This window comes from Labeo rohita, chromosome 6 (assembly GCF_022985175.1).
Source record: "Labeo rohita strain BAU-BD-2019 chromosome 6, IGBB_LRoh.1.0, whole genome shotgun sequence".
NCBI lineage: Eukaryota > Metazoa > Chordata > Actinopteri > Cypriniformes > Cyprinidae > Labeo > Labeo rohita.
The window spans coordinates 27,304,375-27,329,075 of record NC_066874.1 but is presented as its reverse complement, the minus strand read 5'-3'; the positions used below and the strand labels follow the sequence as shown (position 1 = coordinate 27,329,075).

The 24,701-nt window shown below is 38.4% G+C and overlaps 1 protein-coding gene across 1 annotated transcript; it reads left to right on the top strand.

The window, feature by feature from the left end:
- The first annotated feature begins 1,775 nt into the window (after positions 1–1,775).
- Positions 1,776–23,923, top strand: rybpb (RING1 and YY1 binding protein b). The gene is made up of 5 exons (XM_051112947.1): positions 1,776–1,981; positions 2,597–2,722; positions 18,503–18,769; positions 18,847–18,942; positions 23,093–23,923. Exons 1-5 carry the CDS (start codon positions 1,956–1,958, stop codon positions 23,340–23,342), a joined length of 765 nt encoding a protein of 254 aa, XP_050968904.1. The 5' UTR covers positions 1,776–1,955; the 3' UTR covers positions 23,343–23,923.
- Positions 23,924–24,701: the final 778 nt, after the last annotated feature.

Here is a 24,701-nt window from a genome sequence, read left to right as displayed (position 1 = left end):
TTCTTGTATCATTTTCATGTTCGTACTTCATTAGCCTTTGATGTTCTTGGCTTTTCCGAACCTTAGATGTTTGTATTCTTAGCTGTCCTGGATTTTGTAAGGAACCATCTGCAAAGAGTTCCAGATCAAACATCCAATCAACATCAGCCGGTAATAAACTTACGAGTCTGTCATGAAGTTGCAACAGAGACCCAGCAGCACATGGAGAGAAAAGGGGGCACAGAGGGGCTGGAACCCTGGAGAGCAGCTAATGATTCACATTTCATATCCCCCCACACAGGGGCCCTTGTGTCTGCCATGAGGGGCCTCTTCAAGGGTTTGTTTTCACTGTGCAATCCAAAATAAATGAAAGCCGCAGATGAGGACTGGACACTTGAGAAATTGAAATCATGAAGTCCATAAGAAAAACACTAAAAACACTCATATCATCGTCTGTTGCTCATTACGTGTGTGTGTGTGTGTTCCCTTAATGATCTCTTTGGCTGTGTGGTGACGGCGGTGTGTGTTTCACACCAAGAGAAACAGGTGAGGTAAATTGTGTTTATACTCAGAACTTCTTGTATCCTCTATAAGACCACAGTTTATTTTGGCACAGTTTACTTTCTGGTCATGCTTGTCAGAGCAGATAAAAACCATGACTTACAAAATGTCAATACGCTGACAACAAAACATTATTGGTTCATTCACAAGTGCAGCATTAAATTCATTTTATTATGCATAACAGACTTCTCAACGGTGATATATGAGCAACAATGTCCCTGTCCAACTTTTTTATTTTGATACATGTACATTACAATTTCAGAAGAAAAATATGTTACTTCTATTACATTGTGACTGTAAGAGTGAGACACACATACATTTGTGATCACTTAGACAGCAAAAATAAAAAATATGTATTTTATTCTTACAGCCTCATGATTATTTTCCTAATTTATCAAAAGGCAGAAATAAAGTAATTAAAAACAGGTGCTTCATTCTAGCTGTCAGCCTGGTTGATATCAAACTTGTTGCACTGAGATGCTTAAAACTGTGGTTGATGATAATTTGTGACCCTGGACCACAAAACCAGTCGTAAGTAGCACGGGTATATTTATGGCAATAGCCAACAGTACATTGCATGGGCCAATATGGGTCGATTTTTCTTTTATGCCAAAAATCATTAGGATATTAAGTAAAGATCATGTTCCTTTAAGATATTTTGTGAATGTACTACTGTAACTATATCAAAACTTAATTTTTGATTAGTAATATGCATTGCTAAGAGCTTTTTTTTGCACTCAGATTCCAAACTTTCAAATTGTTGTATCTGGGTCACATATTGTCATATTCTAACAGCAGCTTTCAGATCTCATATATCTTTTAAAAATGACTCTTATGACTGGTTCTGTGGTCCAGGGGTCACATTTGATTCCTGCATTTCAATGTTTTGGCTTACTTTAATATGATAAAAGACAATAGGGTTGAAATGGTGGGGCTTAAGACAAAGTAAACGCCTGTATTTCAGTACTGAGGTGTCCCAAGATGAACTTGACTTTTCTCCCCCCACAGCCAAACGCACACTCCCCACCGCTGCAGCTGAAATATAGCAGAGACATTTAGTCATAGAGTCGGTCTTTCACTACTGCTTTCTCTCACCTCGACAGGCACACGGTCTAATTACGTTTGGCAATCGGAGAGTAGTGTAGTACTATTACTCTATCCGTGCCGATTATTTCTGGCGAGACTTTTAAACCGACGACAGCGGTGATTGGGCGGCGCAGTCACGGGGTCCGCAGTCTCTTCGCCCTGCCTAGAGTCAGTCAGTCAGTCAGTCGGGGGAAGGCGAGTCTGCCTGCAAGCGCTTCTCTCTCTGTGTGGATCCACCATACACACATACACGCTCACACGGACCTTCACACACAATTATTGTTAATTACTGAACGCTTTTCGCTCTTTTGAGAGTCAGTTTTTCCACCATGGGCGACAAAAAGAGCCCGACCAGGTAAGAAAGCGTCAACGGTCGGTAGTTTCTGAGGCGATTTTGGTGTCCGCTCGGCTGTGTTTTTTCGCTCGGTGGATATTCGGATGCTTTTCTCGAGGAGTGTTTCTCCTTTCTCTCAGAAACAAGCGCAGCTATGGCGGCTTTCTCTTCTTCACAGAGGACTCTAAACACGACTCAGTGCCTCTCAGACAAAGAGATTTTCTTCCTACGGGATACGCCTGGCCTCTTCGGACGGGGTTTTTAATCGAAGTTCGCCGTTAAATGGACGGTTTTTGACATTCAATTTCACGTCGTTCAACGACGCGATATCTTTAGCTCGCTGGCTAACGCTAGCCGCTGTGCCAGCGGACACCAGACCCTTTAAGTGTATTATATCTCTGTTAAGCCCGGTGACTAGAAGCTATGGAGAATAACCGTGGCTAGTTAGCTGGTTAGCGTGTGTTTCCAGTATTTTCCGGTTCTAATAAACCGTCCTCGCACGTCACGGCTCGGATTTTCTGTCACTTTTCTCTGCCACTTAAACGCTTTCGAGACCGTATAAGTCAAGGTGTAGGGTGTTAGGGGGCAAACATGGAAGTTGACCTTAATAATTTGGGCTTCTTTTTGTCATTTAAGGCCAAAACGACAAGCCAAACCGACAGCCGACGACGGATTTTGGGACTGTAGCGTGTGCACTTTCAGAAACAGTGCCGAAGCCTTCAAATGCAGCATCTGTGATGTACGGAAGGGCACGTCTACCAGGTATGGGCATTCACGCTGGACTTCTGCAGCATTGCAATCCTGATCTCATCACTAATGCAGCTGATTTCGATGCCTTACTTGTTGATTTGCTCTTTAAGATTCATAGAAACACCAGTCCTCTCATGCAAGTTAAATGTCATTTATTCAGTCTGATGACTGGGACTAGATTGAGCGTGCCAGCCAGCCTGTGCAGTTAAACTTTCTTTGTCCTGCATTAGCTTGAACAATTTATTGCGTTGGGTTTGCGTGCAAGTGCTTTAACTGCAGCTCCATAATCATGCATGCATGCATGCAGATGCATGCTTGCTGTTGCAGTGCTGCAGTGTTTGCGTGCGTGGCTTTAGTCAGATTTGCCATTGAAAGCAATGGCTGGCATTTGTTTGGTTTGATTAAAGGCATTTAATGTCTGGGTGTGTTTATACACTGTCAAGCTATTATAGAGATGTTTGCTGTTCAAATCCAGAACAGGAACAGGAAACAAATTCTCTTGAGTTTTTCTGATCTTTTTCAAGCGGTTGAAACTGTTTAAAGGTCAGTCAGTTGTCAGAAATTCTTGTTTAGTCTTTAGGATGTGACGTTTATGTTGTAACAGGTCTGCAACTGAAACAGTTTCTGATTGATTTAAGAATTAGAGTAACTTGCTGCCCATTTGTAATATCAGTTTATAGCTAAGAGCAAAGAATCGGGCGTTAGTGTTGTCTTTCCAGTTTATCTAATTGGATGATTGCATTGCTCTAATGTCTGGGCTGTTCGTTGGAAGCTGTCACTAACTGGTCTAGGTGTGCTGGTGAAGGTCATTAAATCAAGTGGTTTGGAAGTCTGTACATTTTGGAGGTCACTGTTTGACCCCTAGTTCAGGATGTTTGGTTGTTTTTTTGTCAAGCAGCATAGATGCTGCAATATATCTGTTAAAAATAATTTAACTATGAGGAACAACTTTTTTTGATACCTACAGCACTTTAAAACTTCCTGGCCTACTACTGGCTGGACACTTCAGTACCATGTGTTTTATTCACCTGCTGTGTCATGTAATTTCTTATTTCACCTTTCTGTATACGCATTGTACACTCTTAAAAATAAAGGTTCTTTATAGGCATCTATGGTTCCATGAAGAAACTTTAACATTCGTGGAAGCTTTCCATTGCAAGAAAGATTTCTTCTTTACATTACTGTTGACTGAAAGGTTTTTTGGAGAACCAGAATTGTTTCTCAATGGCGTTGCTGTGAAAATCCCCTTTTTAATGTGTACTGTGTTTTGCATGCTGTATTGCATGGGAAGTATGTTGATAATATTTGAGGTACGGTAAGTAGGGGAATCATCCAAAATATGCAATGCTGGGGTACTCCAGAACCAGGATTGAGAACGGTTGATTAAATCAACAAATGAATGTGTTCGGTTTGCCTGAAATGCCATCGTGGTCATATTCCTGTAAGCGAATGTGGCTGTGTATCCTCAGTTACGTATGTTCTACGTCTGTCTGGGCTCCGCTGTGTTTATAATGTGTGAACCCGCCAACACTTCTCATCAGCTGACTGATGTGGTGTCTACAGCTATGAGTAATATGCGGCCGCGCACAGTAATCCCCGTGCTCTAACCTTTTCATCTGCTCTTTTACACTCAGTGCTTTCCTGACATTTGGGGGAAAGAAGAGGTGTTGGGAGAAGTTAGACACTCCAAAACGGCGTATTTGTCAATAACGATTAGTGCGTTTATTCCCTTCGAAACCGAGCACAGCTCATGGATCTGTTTGCAGAAAGCATGCGTCTTACATTCGTGGTAATGACAGGAAATGATGCCATGCGTGTCGAAAACCTCTCGTCTCACTCTCACTGGCAGCAGCCCAGCTCCTATCAGTCTGCTAAATAGAAATCGCACGATATTGCTGATGAGAGCCGCTCTGTCTCTGTTTGATCTGTGCTGTCAAGCTTTGATGGATGCGATTGTTTGCTGATGTAAGAAGCCTGGCTCCCTTTGTAATGAGGACTAATTAGCCATCTTGTCCACGTTTGATGTATTCCAGTGGTGCTCGGGAGGGAGCGCGGGGCACTCGCACAGAAGCAACGCGCTCTCTTACAAGTGTGCAGCGGTTTATGCTCCCATCTCACCACCTTTTATCTTATTTCCCCTCAATGAATGGGTCTTTGTGGTGTGATAACGCATTCCACTCACCAATTATTTTATCTTTGTTGGTCTTTGGAGTTCAAAGAATGCAGCAACCCCCTGTGTAAGGATGCTTGTAGATTAGCAGTGCATGCTTTTTTGTCATGTAAAAAAGGTCTGTTTAAAGCACCAGGATGGTTGCGGAGCTTAATCTGATTCCTGAGCACTGACTATCGATTATTTTCATGCGGCGTGAACTTGGCTGCCGTGGACTTTTAAAATGATAATTAAAGGCAACTTTTAGGGAAAAAGAGTCTCTCTTGCCCAACTGACTCACTAAAAGTGGATGTTCACTTGTGGACTGGGCAGTTTGATGCTTGACAGTGTGCTAATGAAGTGTTGAATGAATTATACGTATGGCTTTCATGCTCATGTATCCGCAACTTGCAGGATTGTATGAGTTGGATGACATCTTTGCCGGAGGACATGTCTCTCACTGTTTTTCCCACGTAGCAGCTGCGCACTTCATAGACTCATTCACTTTGTGTTTCCATGGCAGTAGAGGTTATCTAGGGTCATACTACTGTCAACCCGGCTGAAATTTGTACTGTGTCACTGTGGGCTTGTTGCATGATATGCAAGAAGTAGTTTGGTCTGAATGTTTTTTTTGTGAGGTAGCATTTTTGGATTCAGCCTTGATTGTTCCACTTTGACTAATCTGAACTAAAAAACACTCTCAAGCCTCAAGGAAAGCTTAAAACGATCTCCTTTCCTCTGAGCCCATCAAAATCAAATTTCCTCACGCAGCATTCCTTGCAGATCCTACAGCATCATGTTTTAATATTACATTGGAATCCTGAGAACAGGAGTGAAGAATGCGACACCTTGTTTCAGTATCAGATTCCATGGTTTCCGTGTACCAAGATGCATATCAGTCACCCACAGGTTAGAGGGAAGAATCCATTAGGGATTCTTAAGTTGATTGATGTGCCGGATCAGGGGGGAAGTGCCATTTGGCCTTTGTGTTACCTTGATCTTCAGCGCGGGTGTACTTTTACTTCCCCTGAAGCTCCCTGCAAGGTCCCAGCCAAAGTTTTTCCTCTTTTAAACAAGTGTCCAAGTAGTTTTTTCCCTTCCTTTTTCAATATAGAGAATCAAATGCAAAGCCGCAAGAAACATTTTACTAAATTTTATGAAGTAAATCCAGTTTTAAAAGTTAATTTGAGTCCTTTAAGCTCACCTGTGACAATCATGTTAAATCTGTTAACATCAGCGAATTTGAATAATTTTATACTTTTGGTCATCGTTAATTCAAGTTCTTAACATAATAATGTTAATTTATACAACTTATACAGCATATGTAGAAATTAACATCCGAGATCAATAAATGCTGTAGTAGTTTTGTTCATTATTATTTCATGGTACCTAATGCTTTAACTTAATGAATCAATCCTTATTGTAAAGTTGTACACTTTAAGATTTCCCCCTTAGTTTCATGTCCAGTTTTCTTTTCAAACTTTCTATATTTGAACACACTCAGCAGTAGAGGTGGGGAAAATCAATTCACAGATGCATTGCGATTCCTTCGTGGTTCTAAACTGATCCGCATCAGATTATTAAATTATTAAAAATTCTGTTTATTGATAAAGCATACACAGTACAAAACGTTACAGATGCTGTGCAGTGTGCAACCTTGCAGAATTGGCTTTCCCAGTGCTTTTGCAGCATATATACTACTCTTTTTAAAGGGAATATGTATTTACATCACATTGTAGTTGATCACTTAGGTAGTCTTATGCAGATCCACAGAAAATAAGACTTACTGATTGACCTAGCTTAAGGTCATTGTGATGTGTTTCATTTACACTCAAAGTGGCAGAGCCGTCTTTTTTGTATTTTTGTCGAGTGGCTTTTTTACAGAATGTTACCATTTGAATTTGGCATCTAGGTACTTTAGCACACCAAAAATCTGCAGAGAGATACCTTATTGGATTGTTTTAGAGTCACTGAATCAAAATTGAGATGTGTTCAATGGGTTTCAGTGTTGACAGTCTCTCTCGTGTCATGTAAAGGCAGGCACATCGAGCAAGCAGATGGAATATTACGTATGTCACGGCGCACAAATTCATAGATCTGTTCAGCTGATGTGGTTCTTTCCTGATTTAATGGGAAATTGAGGTTTTAAGTGCCTTGTTCCGCTTGGAATAGCATAATATTGTCTTGACACTATTGATTCGTGAAATCAACAAGGATGGCTTAGATTCGGCGTGTGTAATTGATGAAGCAGAGATTTACAATCCAGTAATTTTCTCTGCCATCGCTTGAGTGCAGATTGTTGAGGATAATGAAATTACATAATCAGGCTCTGCTAACACTGTGTCAAATTCTCCCATGCCTCTACAAACACACTTCGACACACTTTTGCTTATCCACAGTTATCAGCATTTAGACTTGCTTTAAACCACAGGCGTAAGCTTTTAATCTATACCAGTGTGTTAATTGAGGGTTTAAAACTTCTTAATGAGATTGTAGACATTTAAGCGAATGAGCACAGAAGTCGTCTTTCACTGAAAATGAGAAGGCGTGGAAATGAGATATTGGAATGCACAGATGAGATTTAGTCTTTTATACAATATTGGGCTATTTTGTTGTTTTGGGATAGGCAGAATCTACCAACAGGTAGTTAGTAATTAACTTAAAACTGTGGAAATGTTGTTTTTATGTACACAAGATTTTTTAATATGTTTTTTTAAAAGACTTCTCTTCTGCTCCACAAGCCTGTATTTATTTGATCAAAATACAGCAAAAGCAGTAATATTGTGAAATATATGATTTTTTATTTTTTTTCAGAATTCTTTAAATAGAAAGATCCAAAGATCAGCATTTATCTGTCTTTTAGCGAACTTTTGTAACATTATACACTATACCATTTAAAAGATTGGAGTCAGTATACTTTTTTTTTTTTTTTTTTTAAAGAAATTATAGAAATTAACACTTTTATATTTAGCAAGGATGCTTTAAATTGATCAAAAGGGATGATAAAGACATCTTGCAAATGTTGTGAAGATTTTTATTTCAGATAAATGCTGTTTTTCTAAACTTTAAATATTCATAAAAAAAACCCTGAAAAAATTATACTCTGTTGTTTTCAACATCATAATAATATGTTTTTGAGCAGCAAATCAGAATATTAGAATGATATCTGAAGGATCATGTGATGATGCTAAACATTCAGCTTTGAAATCACAGGAATAAATTATGTTTTAAAATATTAGTAATTATAACTAATAATAGTTATTTTAAATAATAAAAATTTTTCAAAATTTTACTGTTTTTGCTGTACTTTGGATTAAATATAGGCTTGGTAAGCAGAAGAGACTTTAAAAAAACATTTAAATCTTTTGACTGGTAGTGTACATCTCATTTGCTGTCATTAAATTGTGTTATATGATGTGGGATCCAAAAGTATTAGTATTGAGTTTGAACCAAATGTGTGTGTGTGTGTGTGTGTGTGTGTGTGTGTGTTTGGGTGGGCTGAAATTGGCCTGAAAGTGATTTAGCAACAGAGAAATTGCTGGCCATGTGATTCTGAAGGGAGGCAGATGACAAGGCACCAGGGAGGAGATAAAAAGGGACCAAAAGAATAGAGAGAGTGAATGAATGCGAGAGAGCGAGCGAGCGAATGTGCGTGTTGTACGTGTGTGTGCTATGAGGAGGGGGTTGTGGGCCACTGCATGCTGAGTTTGATGGACGGCTCTGTTGGGATGTGCTCACTCAGCCAAGAGGCTCTCAGAGGGAAGGCAGAATGGAGCACATCATTACCCAGCGCAGGGAAGCACTGGGCTCACCCTCCTTCAACTCTCGCTGTCCTCCTCCTTCTCACCCGCCGCATGTCATTCAGTCAGTGGAGCAGAGGAGGCTGCAGTTCGCCTGACTCATGCATATATCACGTAACCACAGTCAGTGACGTTCGGTGACCACACTTAATCAGCTAACTGAGTGGGAACTGAAGCCGTTTCGATTGAGGGACGCTGCCTTGCTGTAGTCTGCAGAGCAGAGCGCTGATGAAGATGGTAAGGCAGACAATGGAAGCCGACGTGACTGACAGCTCGTCTTGATATGAGCTAGAATCTGTTTTTGCCGGAGGAAGTATAAAGCCATTACAATCTGCAGCTCTGCTTGTATATAGATGTTAGTGCTAAGAGGATTAGTCAGCTTACTTTATTGCTTGCTGATGTGTTTTTCTATGACATATTGAAATTCTTCAGAGCAGTCAGGGCATGGATTCGCAGATAACGTATGAAGGTGATGGTGGGGGAAACATCTTTTCAGTGAACTCTACATGTAAGGGCTTTATTTTACAACAGTATGGTCTACTGGAGAACACGGCCACTTAAAATCACATGCAAAAAGAGGGCTCATACAAAATGCATGTTATTTAGTACTGACCTGAGTAAGATATTTCACTCAAAAGATGTTTACATATAGTCTACAAGAGAAAATAATAGTTTAATTTATAAAAATGACCCTGTTTAAAAGTTTACATACGCTTGATTAATATTGTGTTGTTACCTGAATTATCCACAGCTGTGTTTTTTTTGTTTAGTAATAGTTGTTCAAGAGTCCCTTCCTTGTTTGTCCTGAACATTTTTAAACTCTCCGCTGTTAAAATCCTTCAGGTGCCACAAATTCTTTGGTTTTTCAGCATTTTTGTCTATTTGAACCTTTCCAACAATGACTGTATGATTTTGAGCTCCATCTTTTTACACTGAGGACACTTAAGGGGCTCATATGCAACAATTACAGAAGGTTCAAATACTCACTGATGCTTCAGAAGGAAACACGATGCATTAAGACCCAGGGGTGAAAACTTTTTGAATTTGAAGATCATGGTAAATTTAACTTATTTTGTCCTTTTTTGTAAGTACGTTCTGTAGCTTTTGAATTACTTAATGAAAAAAAATATGATATTTAGGCAAAATAAAAAAAAGTACACATCTTCATTCTGTTCAAAAGTTTTCACCCCCTGGCTCTTAATGCACTGTGTGTTTACTTCTGGAGCATCAGTGAGCATTTGAACCTTCTGTAATAGTTGCATATGAGTCCCTCGGTTGTCCTCAGTGTGAAAAGATGGTTCTCAAAATCATCCAGTCGTTGTTGAAAAGGGTTCAAATACACAAAAATGCTGAAAAACCAATGAATTTGTGGGATCTGAAGAACTTCTCTGAAGAACAGTGAGTTGTTTAACTGTTCAGGACAAACAAGGGACTCATGAACAACTATTGCTAAAAAAAAAAAAAAAAAAAAACTGTGGATCACAGCAGTTTTAAGAATCGTCTATGTAAACTTTTGAACTTCAACTACTATTATTAGATGAAATTCAGCTTTTCTCTTGTCTTGTGTCTATATGTAAACATCTTTTGTGTGAAATATCTTATTCAGGTTAGTACTAAAAAAAAAAAAAAAAAAAAAAAAAAAAAAAATACCATGCATTTGTATGATTCCTCTTATTTTGGTAAATTAATTAACATTTTGCAGATTCTGCAAGGTGTGTGTAACCTTACTGTGCTTTGTAGGCCCACGGTCTCCAGATAGTTATGAGTGGGAGTACATCGGTATTGAAACTCTTTCATAGTGCAAAAGTGAATCACAAAGGAGCAGTTCACCAACAAGACATGGTTTTCTATTTGAGCGCTTCACAAAAAGTGCTTCTTTGTTGCATTTCTCCTTATTAGTTTAGCAGAACAGGCCAGTCTAGACATAAATATTCAATAAATTGTTGTGTTGAATAGAGTGCATATTGCACAGCCTTTGGCTCGTTCATACTGATTCGAAAAGTGACCTGTAATTATACAGGTCAGAGGCAAAGGCAGCACTCAAGGTTGAGTGAATCGGATAGAAAAGGGATCACTTTCAGGTCGTCCTATGAAAAGAAACATGGCAAGCCTCTGCTGATAGATGGATCCCTATGTGTGCAAAACACAAACACTACACCTGGTTTGCTGTCTGAGTGATGAGGGGAATCGTGTGGTTTCCTTTGGTGAAAGGTCAGACAACACAGGAAGCCTTCTCTTGGATGGATCAAAAAGAGAAAGAGGTGTTTAGACGAAAAAAAAAAAAACATTCTTTTTACCGCTTCCTCTTTGCTAGTTATAGACAGGCGCACACAGAGTGCGTGCATGCTTCCAAATCCAAAATGGCAGTCATATTTATTTTTTTTTTCCAATGACACTCAAGGAACAAATCCCTTGTTTGTGTAGTTAGGAAAAAGCCCTGTTACTGGCAAACGTTGTTTTTTATTAACTTTTTTTTTATTTTGTCCAATTTAATTTTAATTTAATATCTATTAAAGATTAGTTCACTCCTGAATTAAAGTTTTCAGATAATTTACCCGCATGTCATCCCAGATCTTCATGCCTTTCTTTCTTCAGTCGAAAAGAAATGGTTTAACTTTTGCTTGAACCCAGCGGCCGCTTCTCAGTGCAAATTCTGTGCAATGAAACCCGCCACATCTCTAGCGCGCACGTGCCACATGCTGGGAATTTCTCTCCCACCCCTAGTTGGTAATGTATAACATTTATAGAAAACTTAATAATTCATGTATTCTATAGTTTGACCTCCTGAGGGTGGTGATCAATCATTTTCTGCTTTCTTCTACTTCAAAAATTTGCAAAATGCAAACAGAGAGAATGAAAGCCAGCAGATTGCATTTGGGCTACTATTTGGTGTTTTTATTTTAATGCACTATACTGTCAACAGCTGTGTTTTCACATTGCATTTCACATCCACGTCTAGAGAGAGCAGTTAGATATCACTGTTAGATTTTTCACCACAGCTGAGGAGATCTCCCCAGAGAGCAATTTCCTCAGGGAAGGGAGAGGGCAGAATCCCTCCAGAAGGTGGAGATGAATGTTTAATGTCCTCCACCCAGTCGAGAGCGACAGCACAAGAACCCAAGGCCTGTTCTCTAGGTGCTCTCTTCACTATCTCCGTTCTGTACAGCAGGCACAAAGCCACTAATCGCTTAGTAGAATGGCTTATGGGAGCCCAGTCCCAGAGCTTGTTCAACACGCGCACACATGGCAGCTTCATCATCCCCCACCAGCCAAACGCTTAATGCTGCTACGCCAGAGGATCAAGGCACTCCGCGAACTGTCACTGCACATAACTGACGCGTTTGCCGTGATGTAAGAGGCGAGTGATGTTAAATCTAGTAGAGAATCTCATGAACACTGTCAGGAAATGTCTAAAAAATAGTGCATTGCTTTTCTTTTTCTTTTTTTTTTTTTTTACATTCAGAGTCCTCCATCTGAGCTTAATTAAATCTGTAGGCTCACTACAGAATCTGGGTTCAGTTTAACTAGCCTTGTCCTTTAAATGACAACAGATTGCTTTTTAGATTGCAGTCTGCCTATAAAGGTACAACCTTGTAGTTCAATGCATGCATAAGTAGCAGATATGTATCCCATTGACCTGATTGTCCTCTCTCCGGGCCACTTTGTGCCCCCATAGCATGCAAGAGTCAATGACCGTGATTGCCTGGTTATGCTGCACTTGAAATGGAGAGCTGTGTTAATTGAGCGCTTTTTTGTAGCCTCTCTTCACTGGAGCATTCTCTCATTCTGTCTTGCCTCTACAAGCAATCTGTTTCATTTAACGCCGCCGTAATTTACTGCACCGCTAACATTTGTGTAACTGAAGCCTAGACCGGAGTCTCACGGAAATGCCAACCGCTCTAGGAATTAAAGAGCCTCCATGTGCGCTGTTATTAATTACAGTGCATCAATTTAAAGTGACACATGCCACCGTGGGGGTCTTGTTTTCACACAGGCCTACATTTAGAAAATGACTAGTTGTATATTTAAAAAAATAATAATAATTGTATATCTTAATCACATTTTCTTCAATATTCAGCAGAGAAAGGGCAATAGCCAGTTGCTATAAACCCTTTCAGCCAAAAAAAAAAACTACTTTTCTTAGCTCAAGGAGTTGGTTACAACTCAGCCCAGATTTTTGCAAGGAGACTGTTGGATCTTGAATGTTTTGAAGGGTTTCTGACTTTTAATGATCCATGCATTTTCACTTGGTTTAATCTGAAGTTTCCCTTTTACTCATGTTGGTTGCTGTCCAACAAGGCTTGTTGAGCATTAGGACTGTTTGGAATGGAATAATAGCGTCATACTTGATGTTTACTGCGCAGTAAATGTTAATATGCTCCAACACATTGCATATTTAATTCATCAAGTGGCATCCATTTGTCTTCTGGAAGTAAATATGAATATTTACATTTTTAATCGCTTTTTGGATAAGAAATTCTTATTAAATGCCAGATTAAATGAATCAAAGAGAGGTTGTAGGCTAAATCATGAATGTTTCTTCCAGTTCATTGGTCCAACTGTAAATGCAAGGACAAGTCAAGGCATGGCATTGCATTGTGGGATACAGTATTCTACACTGTTTTCTATATTGCACCACCGATTTTGTCACATGTAGATCAACCTACATGTTGACCTACAAGCGGATTGTAGGTCAACCGGATGTTCTATGCATAAAGGAAATATACTATGCACAGTAAACATACTACTGCACAAGTATGCATCATTTAATTTGATGCAGTTTCACAGCATGTTTTGTGCGTGTGTGTGTGTGTGTGTGTGTACAGGCAGTGTTTTTAAAAGACATACTCTGTGTTTTGTCAGCTAAATGATGGACACCAAAGTATACAACAGTACATTGTCCCTCACAGCCTCATTTTCATTTAAGCCAAATTAAATGTGGCATATGCCCTGACTAATCCATAGTAAAGAGTAGTATGGTTTTCCAAAACAACCACAATGACCTCTCTCATCTAGCTTCATTCAGTTTTCCCCTGACTTGGCAATGTCCATGCGCTAATGTGAGTTTGGTCAGTGTCCATCTCAAACTGTGTTGCCGTTCCACTCTTCCCACTGGAGAGATGCCACCTGTGTTCATACACAAGTCCCAGTCGACAGGGCGAGGCTGTGATGAGGCAGTCATGTGTCGATCAGTAAATAATGCATTGTGTGGTTTTTGTCGTGCTCAGGGAGTGTTGACAGCAGTCCTGACATGCCAGTGAGCTCTCGTGGCTGAGTTACAGCTGGCACTGATTCATAGCTCAAGCGCTCGGCCTGTTTCTGTCTTGCTGAACTGCCCCTGATACAAATCTCTCCGCGTGGCAGGAGATCCACTGAGGGGGAGGTTAATCAAATCAATCACAGGCCTGTCCGGCACTAGACTCCTGGGCTAACCTCAAGTTGGAAGGGATTTCTGGATCCCCCTCAGGAGGTAAACTAAGCCAAGTACCTGTTAAGTGGAAGATCGTGCACTTTTGACAAATCCCTGGTCTGGATTAGAGCGAATTCCCCAGTGCTCAAGGTACTACAGGTGATCTGTGGCTTTCAGCACTGGTGTATGATGAACTGATTGTTCTTCTAGACCTTAATCAGGGTAGCGCTATATTTATTTTTGACAGGAATGAAAATGAGACTGTGAAGGATAGAAGTACAGCATGTTCAATTGATTGTACTGTCAGCTGAAAAAATGTCTTTCTGAAAAACTTTTATGGATTTGGGGATATATTGCATGTTACAAATGTTGTAGTTTTGGAACAGTTTTGAAGTTTTATTGCATTTTTGTTCCTGAAATCCACTCTTCTGCTGGGTATAATTCAAATTTTTTTTTTTTGATCCCAGTCTTACTAAAAAGTTTTGAACACAAACTGACAGTTTGATCCAGATCAAAACCAAGTAATCTAATCCGATTTCAGAATCTTTTTTTTTCTTTTGAACGACCCATTTTCAAGATTTGATCCAATCTGACAGCCGAAGTCTGATCAGATTGCTTTTGAATAACTGACCCTAGTAGATAACTTTGGAAGTTGTGTAGAAAATTATTAACATCAATTCTTGTTAATATAATTCAAACATTTTATTTTTATTTAAAAATATATTAATTATGAATGTATCACTTTTTCTACCATTAATAAAGGCGATAAGTCATGAGAGGTTTGTTATTATGGTAACAATGATTTTTCACACTACTTGATGATAAACCATGGAAAAATTACTTTAATACATGACCTCTTGTGGCTTAATTTTCTATTACCTCTCATGGCGTGATGTTTTTTTTTTTTTTTTTTTCATGCTCTGGACTGGAAATGTTGCCTGTATATCATAAATTTAACTTTGTATATTTTTACTTTTTAAATTGTTTACTTTTCCTGTTATTCTGCTGTGTGTTAGTTCCTGATCTTTGTTTTTCTTGCCTTGACCAGCGCAGACCCAATGCACACTATTCCCACATGCTCTAAAAGACGCTCTCCAGTATCTTTTGCCAGCGGGCCCTGAAGCTCATCTAGATTCCTCGCAGAGGTTGTATTGATTGGAGTTGTGCTGGCCTCTTGAACATGATTCCCCATTATGAAGGATTGATTGGCTTCTCGTTGGCTGGTCTCTTTGAGAAAGACGGTTGTATCCCATCAGTCACAGAGAGTGAAAGAACCATCGCTATCTAAGGGACACAGGTTTTCTTAAAACCTCCAGTAAACAGCTGTTAGTTTTATTGTGGGCTATCTATTGGTTTTGAGTGGAAGGGCATCAACAGGACCAACGGGTCTTGAGATCACTAGAGCTGATTCTGTCAGTACTTTAATTGTATTCTGACACTCCTAACTAGACGCAACATGGCATGATTTTAGTGACAGCCTGTTGCGACAAAGGCTGTGCAGACTCATTTTGCTGTGTCGTTGCTTTCTGAAATGTGAGAACACAACTCTCTTTGCTTTCTCAGACTTATTTTCAGTGGTTTACTCCATACAGTTGCACAGCCAAGCGTGTTTGTGCACTTACGTAGAGTGTGTCTGGCCATAATCTTTCATTCATGGGTTTTGGAAATCTAACCACAATGTAAACAGCTAAACATTCGCAACTGCGACTGATCTGAAATATTGAGGTGAAGAGGACTCCCAAGTCTAAATGTTTAGACAAAGCAAAAAACACTCGTGGGCTTCAGCTCTTCCCCCATGATCAGTCGAAATCCTCTGTTACCCCCAGCTGCTGCCAGATGTTGGCCATTATGCTTGAGGAACGTGAGCTGGCTCAGGCTACATGGCGCTCTGCCTCAGATCTCAGACACAGCCCCTCGGCTTTTAATTAACTCAACACCGCGTCGAGGAGAGAGAGCCTCCAGCGCGCAGCCGCTGCCTGTCTTTCCACCGTTACAGAATGTGTGTGTGTGTGTGTGTGTGTGTGTGAGCGAAGAAGCGCACGGAAGCTTACCTCAACTGCATCGATTAAATGCATTAGTGAAGAAATTCATTTTCGTTTTTATAAATCGCTTCATACCTGGTAACGTTTAATCCTGGTGTATTTATAAAGCATGTGAGAATAGATGCAGTTGAGGTCAAAAGATTACATACACCTTGCAGAATCTGCAAAATGTTCATTATTTTACCAAAATAAGATGGATCATGTTTAATTAATTCATAAAATGAGTTTATAAAATGACCCCGTTCAAAAGTTTACATACATTTGATTCTTAATACTGTTGCTACCTATTTGTACTGAATAGTTAAACTGCCAGCTGTTCTTCAGAAAAATCCTTCAAGTCCAACAAATTCTTTGGTTTTTCAGCATTTTTGTGTATTTGAAGTCTTTCCAACAATGACTGTATGATTTTTGAGATTCATTTTTTTGACACTGAGGACAACTGAAGGACTCATATGCAACTATTACAGAAGGTTCAAACACTCACTGATGCTTCAGAAGGAAAAACGATGCATTAAGAGCCAGGGGTATAAACTTTTGAATAGAATTAAGATTACATTAAGATACATTAAGATACATTTTTTTTGTTTATTTTGCCTAAATTTTTTTTTTTTTTTTTTTTTTCATTTAGTACTGCCGTTCAAAAGCTAAAGAAGATACATGTTTCCCAGAAGACAAAATAAGTTAAAATTACCCTGATCTTCTAATTGAAAAAGTTTTCACCCCCCACCCCTTAATACTTCGTGTTTCCTTCTGAAGCATCAGTGAGCATTTGAGCCTTCTGTAACAGTTGCATATGAGTCTCTGTTGTCCTCATTGTAAAAAGATGGATCTCAAAATCATACAGTCATTGTTGGAAAGGCTCCAAATACACACAAATGCTGAAAAACCAAAGAATTTGTGGGACCTGAAGGATTTTTCTGAAGAACAGCAGGCGGTTTAACTGTTCAGGACAAACAAGGGAGTCATTTTTATAAATTCAAATATTATTTTCTCATGTGGACTATATGTAAACGTCTTTCATGTGAAACAACTTATTCAAATCAGTACTAAACAAAAAATAACATGAATTTTGTATGATTTACATTTTGCAGATTCTGCAAGGTGTAAGTAAACTTTTGATCTAAGCTATAAATAATGTTTTTTTTTTTGTTTTTTTCAGCTATGGTTTCAGGTTTGTGTTTTCTGTGAAAAACATTCTCGCACTGAAAATAAAACTTGGTGAGACAATATACGCTCAGAAGTTTCATAAATAACTGCAAAACTAATTAAAATAATTTTCACAGTTCATGTGTATTGTGAAATTGACAAGTTTGAGCTTTCAAATGCATAAAGGAAATGTGAGAGTAATTAAATAACTGACTTAACTGAAATATATGATTTCAATAAATAGCTTACAGTTGGGTCTGGTCCTCACACAAAGCTATCATATTGTTTCATAATACTTGAGATCAAGTTATATTCACTATTTTTATGGCTTTTTTTTTACAGCCTGTAACTGTTAAGAGCTAGTAATGATTTTCTTGACCATTTAAGTAACTTTTCCCTCTCTATGCAAGTTTCAATGGGGCTAGTTTGTTTCAGAGGACTACCAGATTGAAAACCGCTTTTTATCCGGTTTGTGGCAAATGAGGCCAAACCTTCCAGCTAATCTGATTAGTCCCTATGACAATGACATGCTGCAAATGTCCCACCCTATGATCCTCACAGTCATTTATTAAAGGAGTAGAGTAATGAGATTACACATTCAGCAGACCCACACAGCTGGCGAAGGGCCGTCATCACATTCGGGAGACCAGTGAAAGGGTTTTAGTTGCTGAAATGCCTGCAGAGGGCTTTATCTGACTAGGTATGTCTTAATGTCTCCAGCACAATCCACAGAATCTGTGCTTTAAAATGGTTTTGTGTAAACACCGGCTGAGGTGGATTACATGCAGACGTGCGATGGCGAACAGACTGTACATTATTCCAGTGAGTGGTGCTTGATATAAGTCTAACCTTTTGCAGTTGTTTAGTTATTCATCTGTTCTAGAAGAATGAATTTCTGGTTAAAAGTTGCTAACATAGTTTTGCAAGTTTGCTTCAAGCAAAACCACATTTTGATCAGTCTAGTCTTCTGTTAATATGCATAATTGAAGTGCCATAGCTATACTTTCAGAAAAGTATGTATTTTGACATCATGGTTGAGTGCATTTCACCATAAATTTACGCATTACTTTAAATGCAGGGGTTTGTTGAACCCAGAATTTTCATTTGAAAAGGATGCATTACATTACTTCATGCTTTAGATATTGAACTTGTACTTGTCTGTAACCGCAAGGCTCAGCAGTTAAGAGTTTATTTTACTGGCTTTGTGCCACTGATACTGACTATCATCTCCGTTCGGCCCCACAGGAAACCCCGGATAAACTCCCAGCTGGTGGCACAGCAGGTGGCCCAGCAGTACGCCATTCCTCCTCCCCCAAAGAAAGAGAAGAAGGAAAAGCCTGAGAGGCCCGAGAAAGATCGAGCAGAGGGGGAGCGTCCCGACCGAAATCCACATGACGGCGAAAACACGGACAAGGACAAGAGTGAGAAGGAGCAGCCTGAAAAAGAAAAGAAGGACCGAGAGAAAGAAATCACCCCAGCCATCACCAAGAAACCCAACAGCAAAAAGAACAAGTATGTTCATCAACATTAAGAATGTGAGAAACTTTCTGCTTCATGGAATGTGTAACCAAAGAAGTTTCTTTTTACAGACCCAAGTCAGACAGCCATCAAAGCCCACCCAGTGAACGAAACAGCATTCAGTCTGGCAAATCCACAACCAAGACCAAGAACTCCCACATCTCCAGGTATTTCATCTTTATCTTTGTACTTCATCTTTTTTTGAAGCGATGACGGAATCATAGAGCAACAAAGCATGAGTGGAGTGGAACGACAGCAGTTTCCACACATTTTTTTTCTTCTCACTGTTTAGAAAAACCCTGATCCAAGTTTGCTCTATAGCCAAATTTGTGATCAGTTACCGCTCCACTGTAAAGATCTTTTAATGTGTGCTGCTGGACACAAGATGTATAAAATGAATCATGTTTGTGAAATTCCCATTATGTTGAATTGGCTGTTCTTGGCCAATGCTGTGGAAAGGCTGAAGTGGTAAATTATTCTTTTCTTTTTCCTTTTTCCTTTTTTACTCTTTCATTCACTCTTTCTTTTGCTCTCTTGTTCTTTTACTCTTCGGTCTTTCTACCTACGTGCCTACCAGTCAAACAAACTTTCATTGCTTTTTTACTTTTTACACATTCATGTGATCTACTAATAGTAGTCAAGTCAAATAGATTTTTGTCATTTCAGCCATATAAAGGACACAGTGAAACCAAAACGAAGGTGCTATGCAGAACAACATAAAAAAACAATATACAATAAAAGTATTCATTTCTTTCAAAGAAAGAAAGAAGGGGAAAAAAAAGACTGACCCCAAACTGAACGGTGGTGTATATTGTTAGAAAAAATATGTATTTTAAATAAATGCTGTTCTTTTTAATGCTTTGTTCATTAAAGAATCCTGGAAAAAAGTATCACAGATTCCAAAAAAAAATTATAAGCAGCACTGTTCCCGACATTGATTATAAATTAGAATATTAGAATGATTTCTGAAGGATCATGTGACACTGAAGAATGGAGTAATGATGCTGAAAATTCAGCTTTGCTTTACAGGAATACATTTTATTTTAAAGTATATTAAAATTAAAAACCACAAAAACATTAAAAGACATTAAAAACCTTACTGATCTCAAACGTTTGAATGGCAGTGTAGATAAGACAAGATGGGTAACATCATAAATTGACTTCTTACATGAGTGCAGAGAAACAACTTGGTTTATTAGTTTAACATGTACACTATTGTTCAGTGCATTACTGTGGTCAGTATTTTTAAATTAATAATTTTATGCAACAAGAACATCTTAATTAGATCGAGAAGTGACAGTAAAGGCATTTATAATTTTACAAATAATTTATTTTTAAATAAATGCTGCTCTTATGAACTTTGTATTTATCAAAGAAATCTGAAAAACTAATTTTAAGCAGCATAACTTTTCAACATTGACAATAAATGTTTCTTAAGCACCAATTCAGCATATTGCAATGATTTCTGAAGGATCACATGACACTGAAGACTGTGGGGTAATGATGTTGCAAATTCAGCTTTGACATCACAGTAATAAATAATTTATAAATATTAAACTTTTTTTTTTTTTTTTTTGAATGGTTTATTAATATTGACCTGTTAATATGTAATCCTTGTATCTTTTTGGACTTTTGGATCATTCATGTCGGCTCCACAGGGCTCCAGATTGCTACTGAATGATTGGATTTTGCACATTTGCCGGTGCGAATTTTGTTTGAGAAATCACTGAGAGTATTGGTTTCTGTGGTTAAATTTGTCATTTTGAGGGTGCTGCTCAGGTGCTGCCCCTCAGCACTGCTCGCCTACTCTGAAAAGGTGAAAACACTTCTGTTAGCACTAGTCACGTTCATGCAGTCTCATAAAGATGCTTAATGCTGTCATTTAAAAGCCAAAATAATGGGAGTGTAATAATAATAACTGCAGTTGAAGGTCTGGCTTGAGAATGTGTTGTAAGTCACTCTGACAGTGAACAAAGCTGGCAGACAGCAGTGACGAAAGTCAACGCAGAAAGTGCTCTGATTCACAAATGCCTCTCTCTCTCCCTGTCTATCTCTCTCTGAATGAGCGAGTCGTGGGCTGATCTCAAATGAGCAGCACAGTTTTACTCCCACACACGCCCTGTTGGCTGCCGTCCCACCATTCTGTTTCTGTCTGCTTCTGCCAGCAGAGCTCATTGTGTCACATTGTCTTGGAGGCATACTAACAACTGAGGCTAATGCCAATCAATGAGATTTAGCTTTGTGCTTTTGCCATGCACACAACCCTGGAAATATGTCTCCATTTTTTAAATGATTTTGTGGTGGGCTTTTTGTATAAATGTCAGTTTTGGTGATGCTTAACTTTTGAAATTTATGCTGTTCGGTGTTAATCTGTCTGATCTTTGTTAATCTTTGCATGCTTGCTTGGTTTCTGATGTTTGGGAAATGTGAACCTGGAATTATTTTCTCTCAATCATCTTTTCGTCTCAAATTTTTGAGTACTAAGCAGTATTTAGGGAATGTTACTCTGAAATGTTAGCATTAATAAAGTAACTTGATTCTATGTTACCCTAATGAAAAATAAATATACTAAAATGTATTTAAAATACATTGATTTCATGCTAAGTACACTACAAATACTTTTACATGTTATGCATTTAATAAAAATGCAGTTGTACTTTTAGTGTACTAAACTGGTATACTTAAAGTCTACCAAATTGGAACAGCTGATTTTGTGTTTAATGCACTTTAATTGTGCAGACGTAGTGATGAATTCCAACTAAAGATATGCTTAAGTATATTTTACTGTGCTAAAGTGGAACTATTGCAAGTATACTTAAGGTAAACTTGAAATATTTTGCATTTAAAGACAGATATTATTTAAAGATCATACAATCCTCATCAGTAGTGACATTAAAACATATTTCAGGTTTAATATTAAGAAATAAAGTTTAATTGCAATTTTTATATCAGTACGTCTCAAATGATATGTCAGTAAATGTGGTAATAGACTTGAACTATACTTAGTATAAAATAAATGCATTTTAAATCTATTGCTAAGGTACTTAGGTTAGTTACTTTTGTTTTTCGCAGTGTATGTCCCCTCAGCGTGGTTTGCATGCAACGACCGTATCCATGTCCTTTTCTGCATTTAAATCAAAATCATGCAAATACTGTGAAAGGTGAAACGCACGACTTGCCCACCATTGCCTAACCATAGAAACCTCACTGTTGTTATAGATGGGACCAGAGACATTTTGTAATGTTTTGTTGTTTGTTGTTTTTCACTATTTTCTTCATTGGTTTATTTGCTTTATAAAATGATAGAATTTTTTTGTACTTTTTTTTTTTTTCATTTATTTAATCTTTATTGAAAAAATATTATATTTAAAATGTACAGTACAATTCAAAAGAAGTCTTTTATGCTCAACTAGGCTGCATTTATTTGATTTAAAAATGCAGTGAATTTTTTTCATATGAAAAATATTTTTAAATGTCATTCTGTAATGACAACATTGAATTTTCAACTGGCATTACTTCAGTCTTTTATTAATTCGAAATCCTTCTAATATGCTTATTTAGGGCACAGCAAACACTACTACTTAATATTTTTATAATTTATTTTTATTGTTATCATTGGAAACTGTGATAGATGGATTCATTTGATGCATGCGTAGATTCTTTGAGGAATAGAACTGTCAAAAGATCAGCATTTAATTTATTTTTTTTTTTTATATAAATTTATAATGCGTTGTCTGTGACTTTTGATTAATTTTTAATGCATCCTTGGTAAATAAAGTTATTATTATTATTTTTTTAATCTTACTTACCCATAAATGTATAAATATAGCTTCCATTGATGTATGGATGGTATATGGTATTTGTTAATATATTTTGCAGAGATAAAACTATTTGAAAAATTAAATATTGAGAAAGTTGTCCAAATGAAGTTCTTAGCAATGCATATTACTAATCAGAAATTAAGTTTTGATATATTTATGGCAGGAAATTTACAAAATATCTTCATGGAATGTGATCTTTTCTTAATATACTAATGATTCTTGTCATAAAAGAAATATTGATAATTTTGACCCATGCAGTGTATTGTTGGCTATTGCTACAAATATATCCGTGCTGCTTAAGACTGATTTTGTGGTCCAGGGTCACATTTTATAAGATTGCAAAAAAATAACATGAAACATGAATTGTATCTTTATTAAGATGTTACTTCACTATCTTCACTACTTCATGTTACTTCACTATCTTATGTCCAAAAAGTGATGTACGTTGAGTTGTCACATAACCCTACTGAATATCTCTCTATTTCCAAATCCGCAGGCCCAAGCTGAAGAACATTGACAGGAGCACAGCCCAGCAGCTGGCCATCACGGTGGGGAACGTCACAGTGATCATAACAGACTTTAAGGAGAAGACCCGCACCTCCTCCACCTCGTCCTCCACAGTGACCTCCAGCGCCGGTTCTGAACAGCAGCACCAGAGCTCCGGCTCCGAGAGCATGGACAAGGGCTCATCCCGTGCGTCGACACCAAAGGGAGACCTCTCGGTCGGGCACGATGAGTCATTCTGAGCACCACGGACGCTGTCGAGACAGCCGGGATGTACTTTGCCTCTATTCCCATCCCCCCGCCTCACCTTGCCCTGAGCCAACTCATATTCATTTTGATCACTGAAAGGGGAACATACAGTCCTCTTATCTACACACACACACACACGCTCAACATACCTACACATGGATTTGGGCCGATGGGCAAACAGTCCTGTTTTTCCCTTCCTGGAGACATCCCACTCTTGTATGTATTGTTTTATATTTGTACGTGGATGTGCAGCTGAATCAACGTTTTTTGTTTTGTTAAAAAAATTATATATGTAAATGTCCGCTGTGCACAATAACCACCGACATTTTAACTATTCCGGACCATTACTGCTCTTATTTATTACGTTGCATCTTTCTAATTTTAAAGATTGTTTGGTTGTTTTTTTTTCGCTCAGCTAAAGTAGCGTAAGCCGACGGCTCCCCTTTAGTGTTGAAACTTTTCCATGGATTCCTGAGAAACTTCTCACAATGGTGCTAGATACACTGTGAAATGGTTTCAGTCTTCAGACTGACGTTCACACCGTAGAAACAGATCCTTCTGCTTCTCAAAACAATGGAAATATTTGTGTCCTGGTGTCAGGCTGCATTCTTCTGTTGCTTTGTTTTGGGAACTTTGTTCGTTTCGCCAGACCAATCTGAACATTTGCGCACTGGGGGTCCCAAGATCTGGTTTCGTCAACACGCTAAACGGATGATGTTTTACACCAGTTGCGTTACGGAGAAGACAACTGGGATTCGCAAACTGCAAGGAGACTTTGGATTTGATCAACTGAGCTTTCTTAATGCTCACTCGGCTTCACATCTGGTTTTGCAGTTGTATTTTATTTGACAGCTTTCGTTGTCCTTCATGCTCTACATATGATGTATTGTAAAAACACTAAAAGGGTTTGATGTCTCGAAGGCCTGTAGGCCTTTAATGTCAAAGAACTACTTCTGCGTTTTCTAGTTTTGATCGAAAGAAGCAGATTTTAATCTTAAGGCTTTACTCAGCCTTGTTTTAATCTGAAGACGAACTTCCCATGATTTTTCAGAAACGTCGACGATGCAGTGCAGTATTTACTAAATCAGTCCTGAACACGAACTGTCACCGAAACATTTTTCGATTTGTTTACTTCAGCGTCTCAAACGATTGACACGAGCATGATTTCACATGATACTCCCGCTCCCCATTAACTCAAGATGTCTAGCTGGCGGTCCTGCAAATCTCTAAGTCAGCATATCTTCCCTTTGAACTGTATTAAACCTGTACAAAGTATGTGTATATGATATGAGTTTTATTTATTGAAGGACCAAAGGAATTTGATATTGATGACATGCTAGGCAAATGAATAA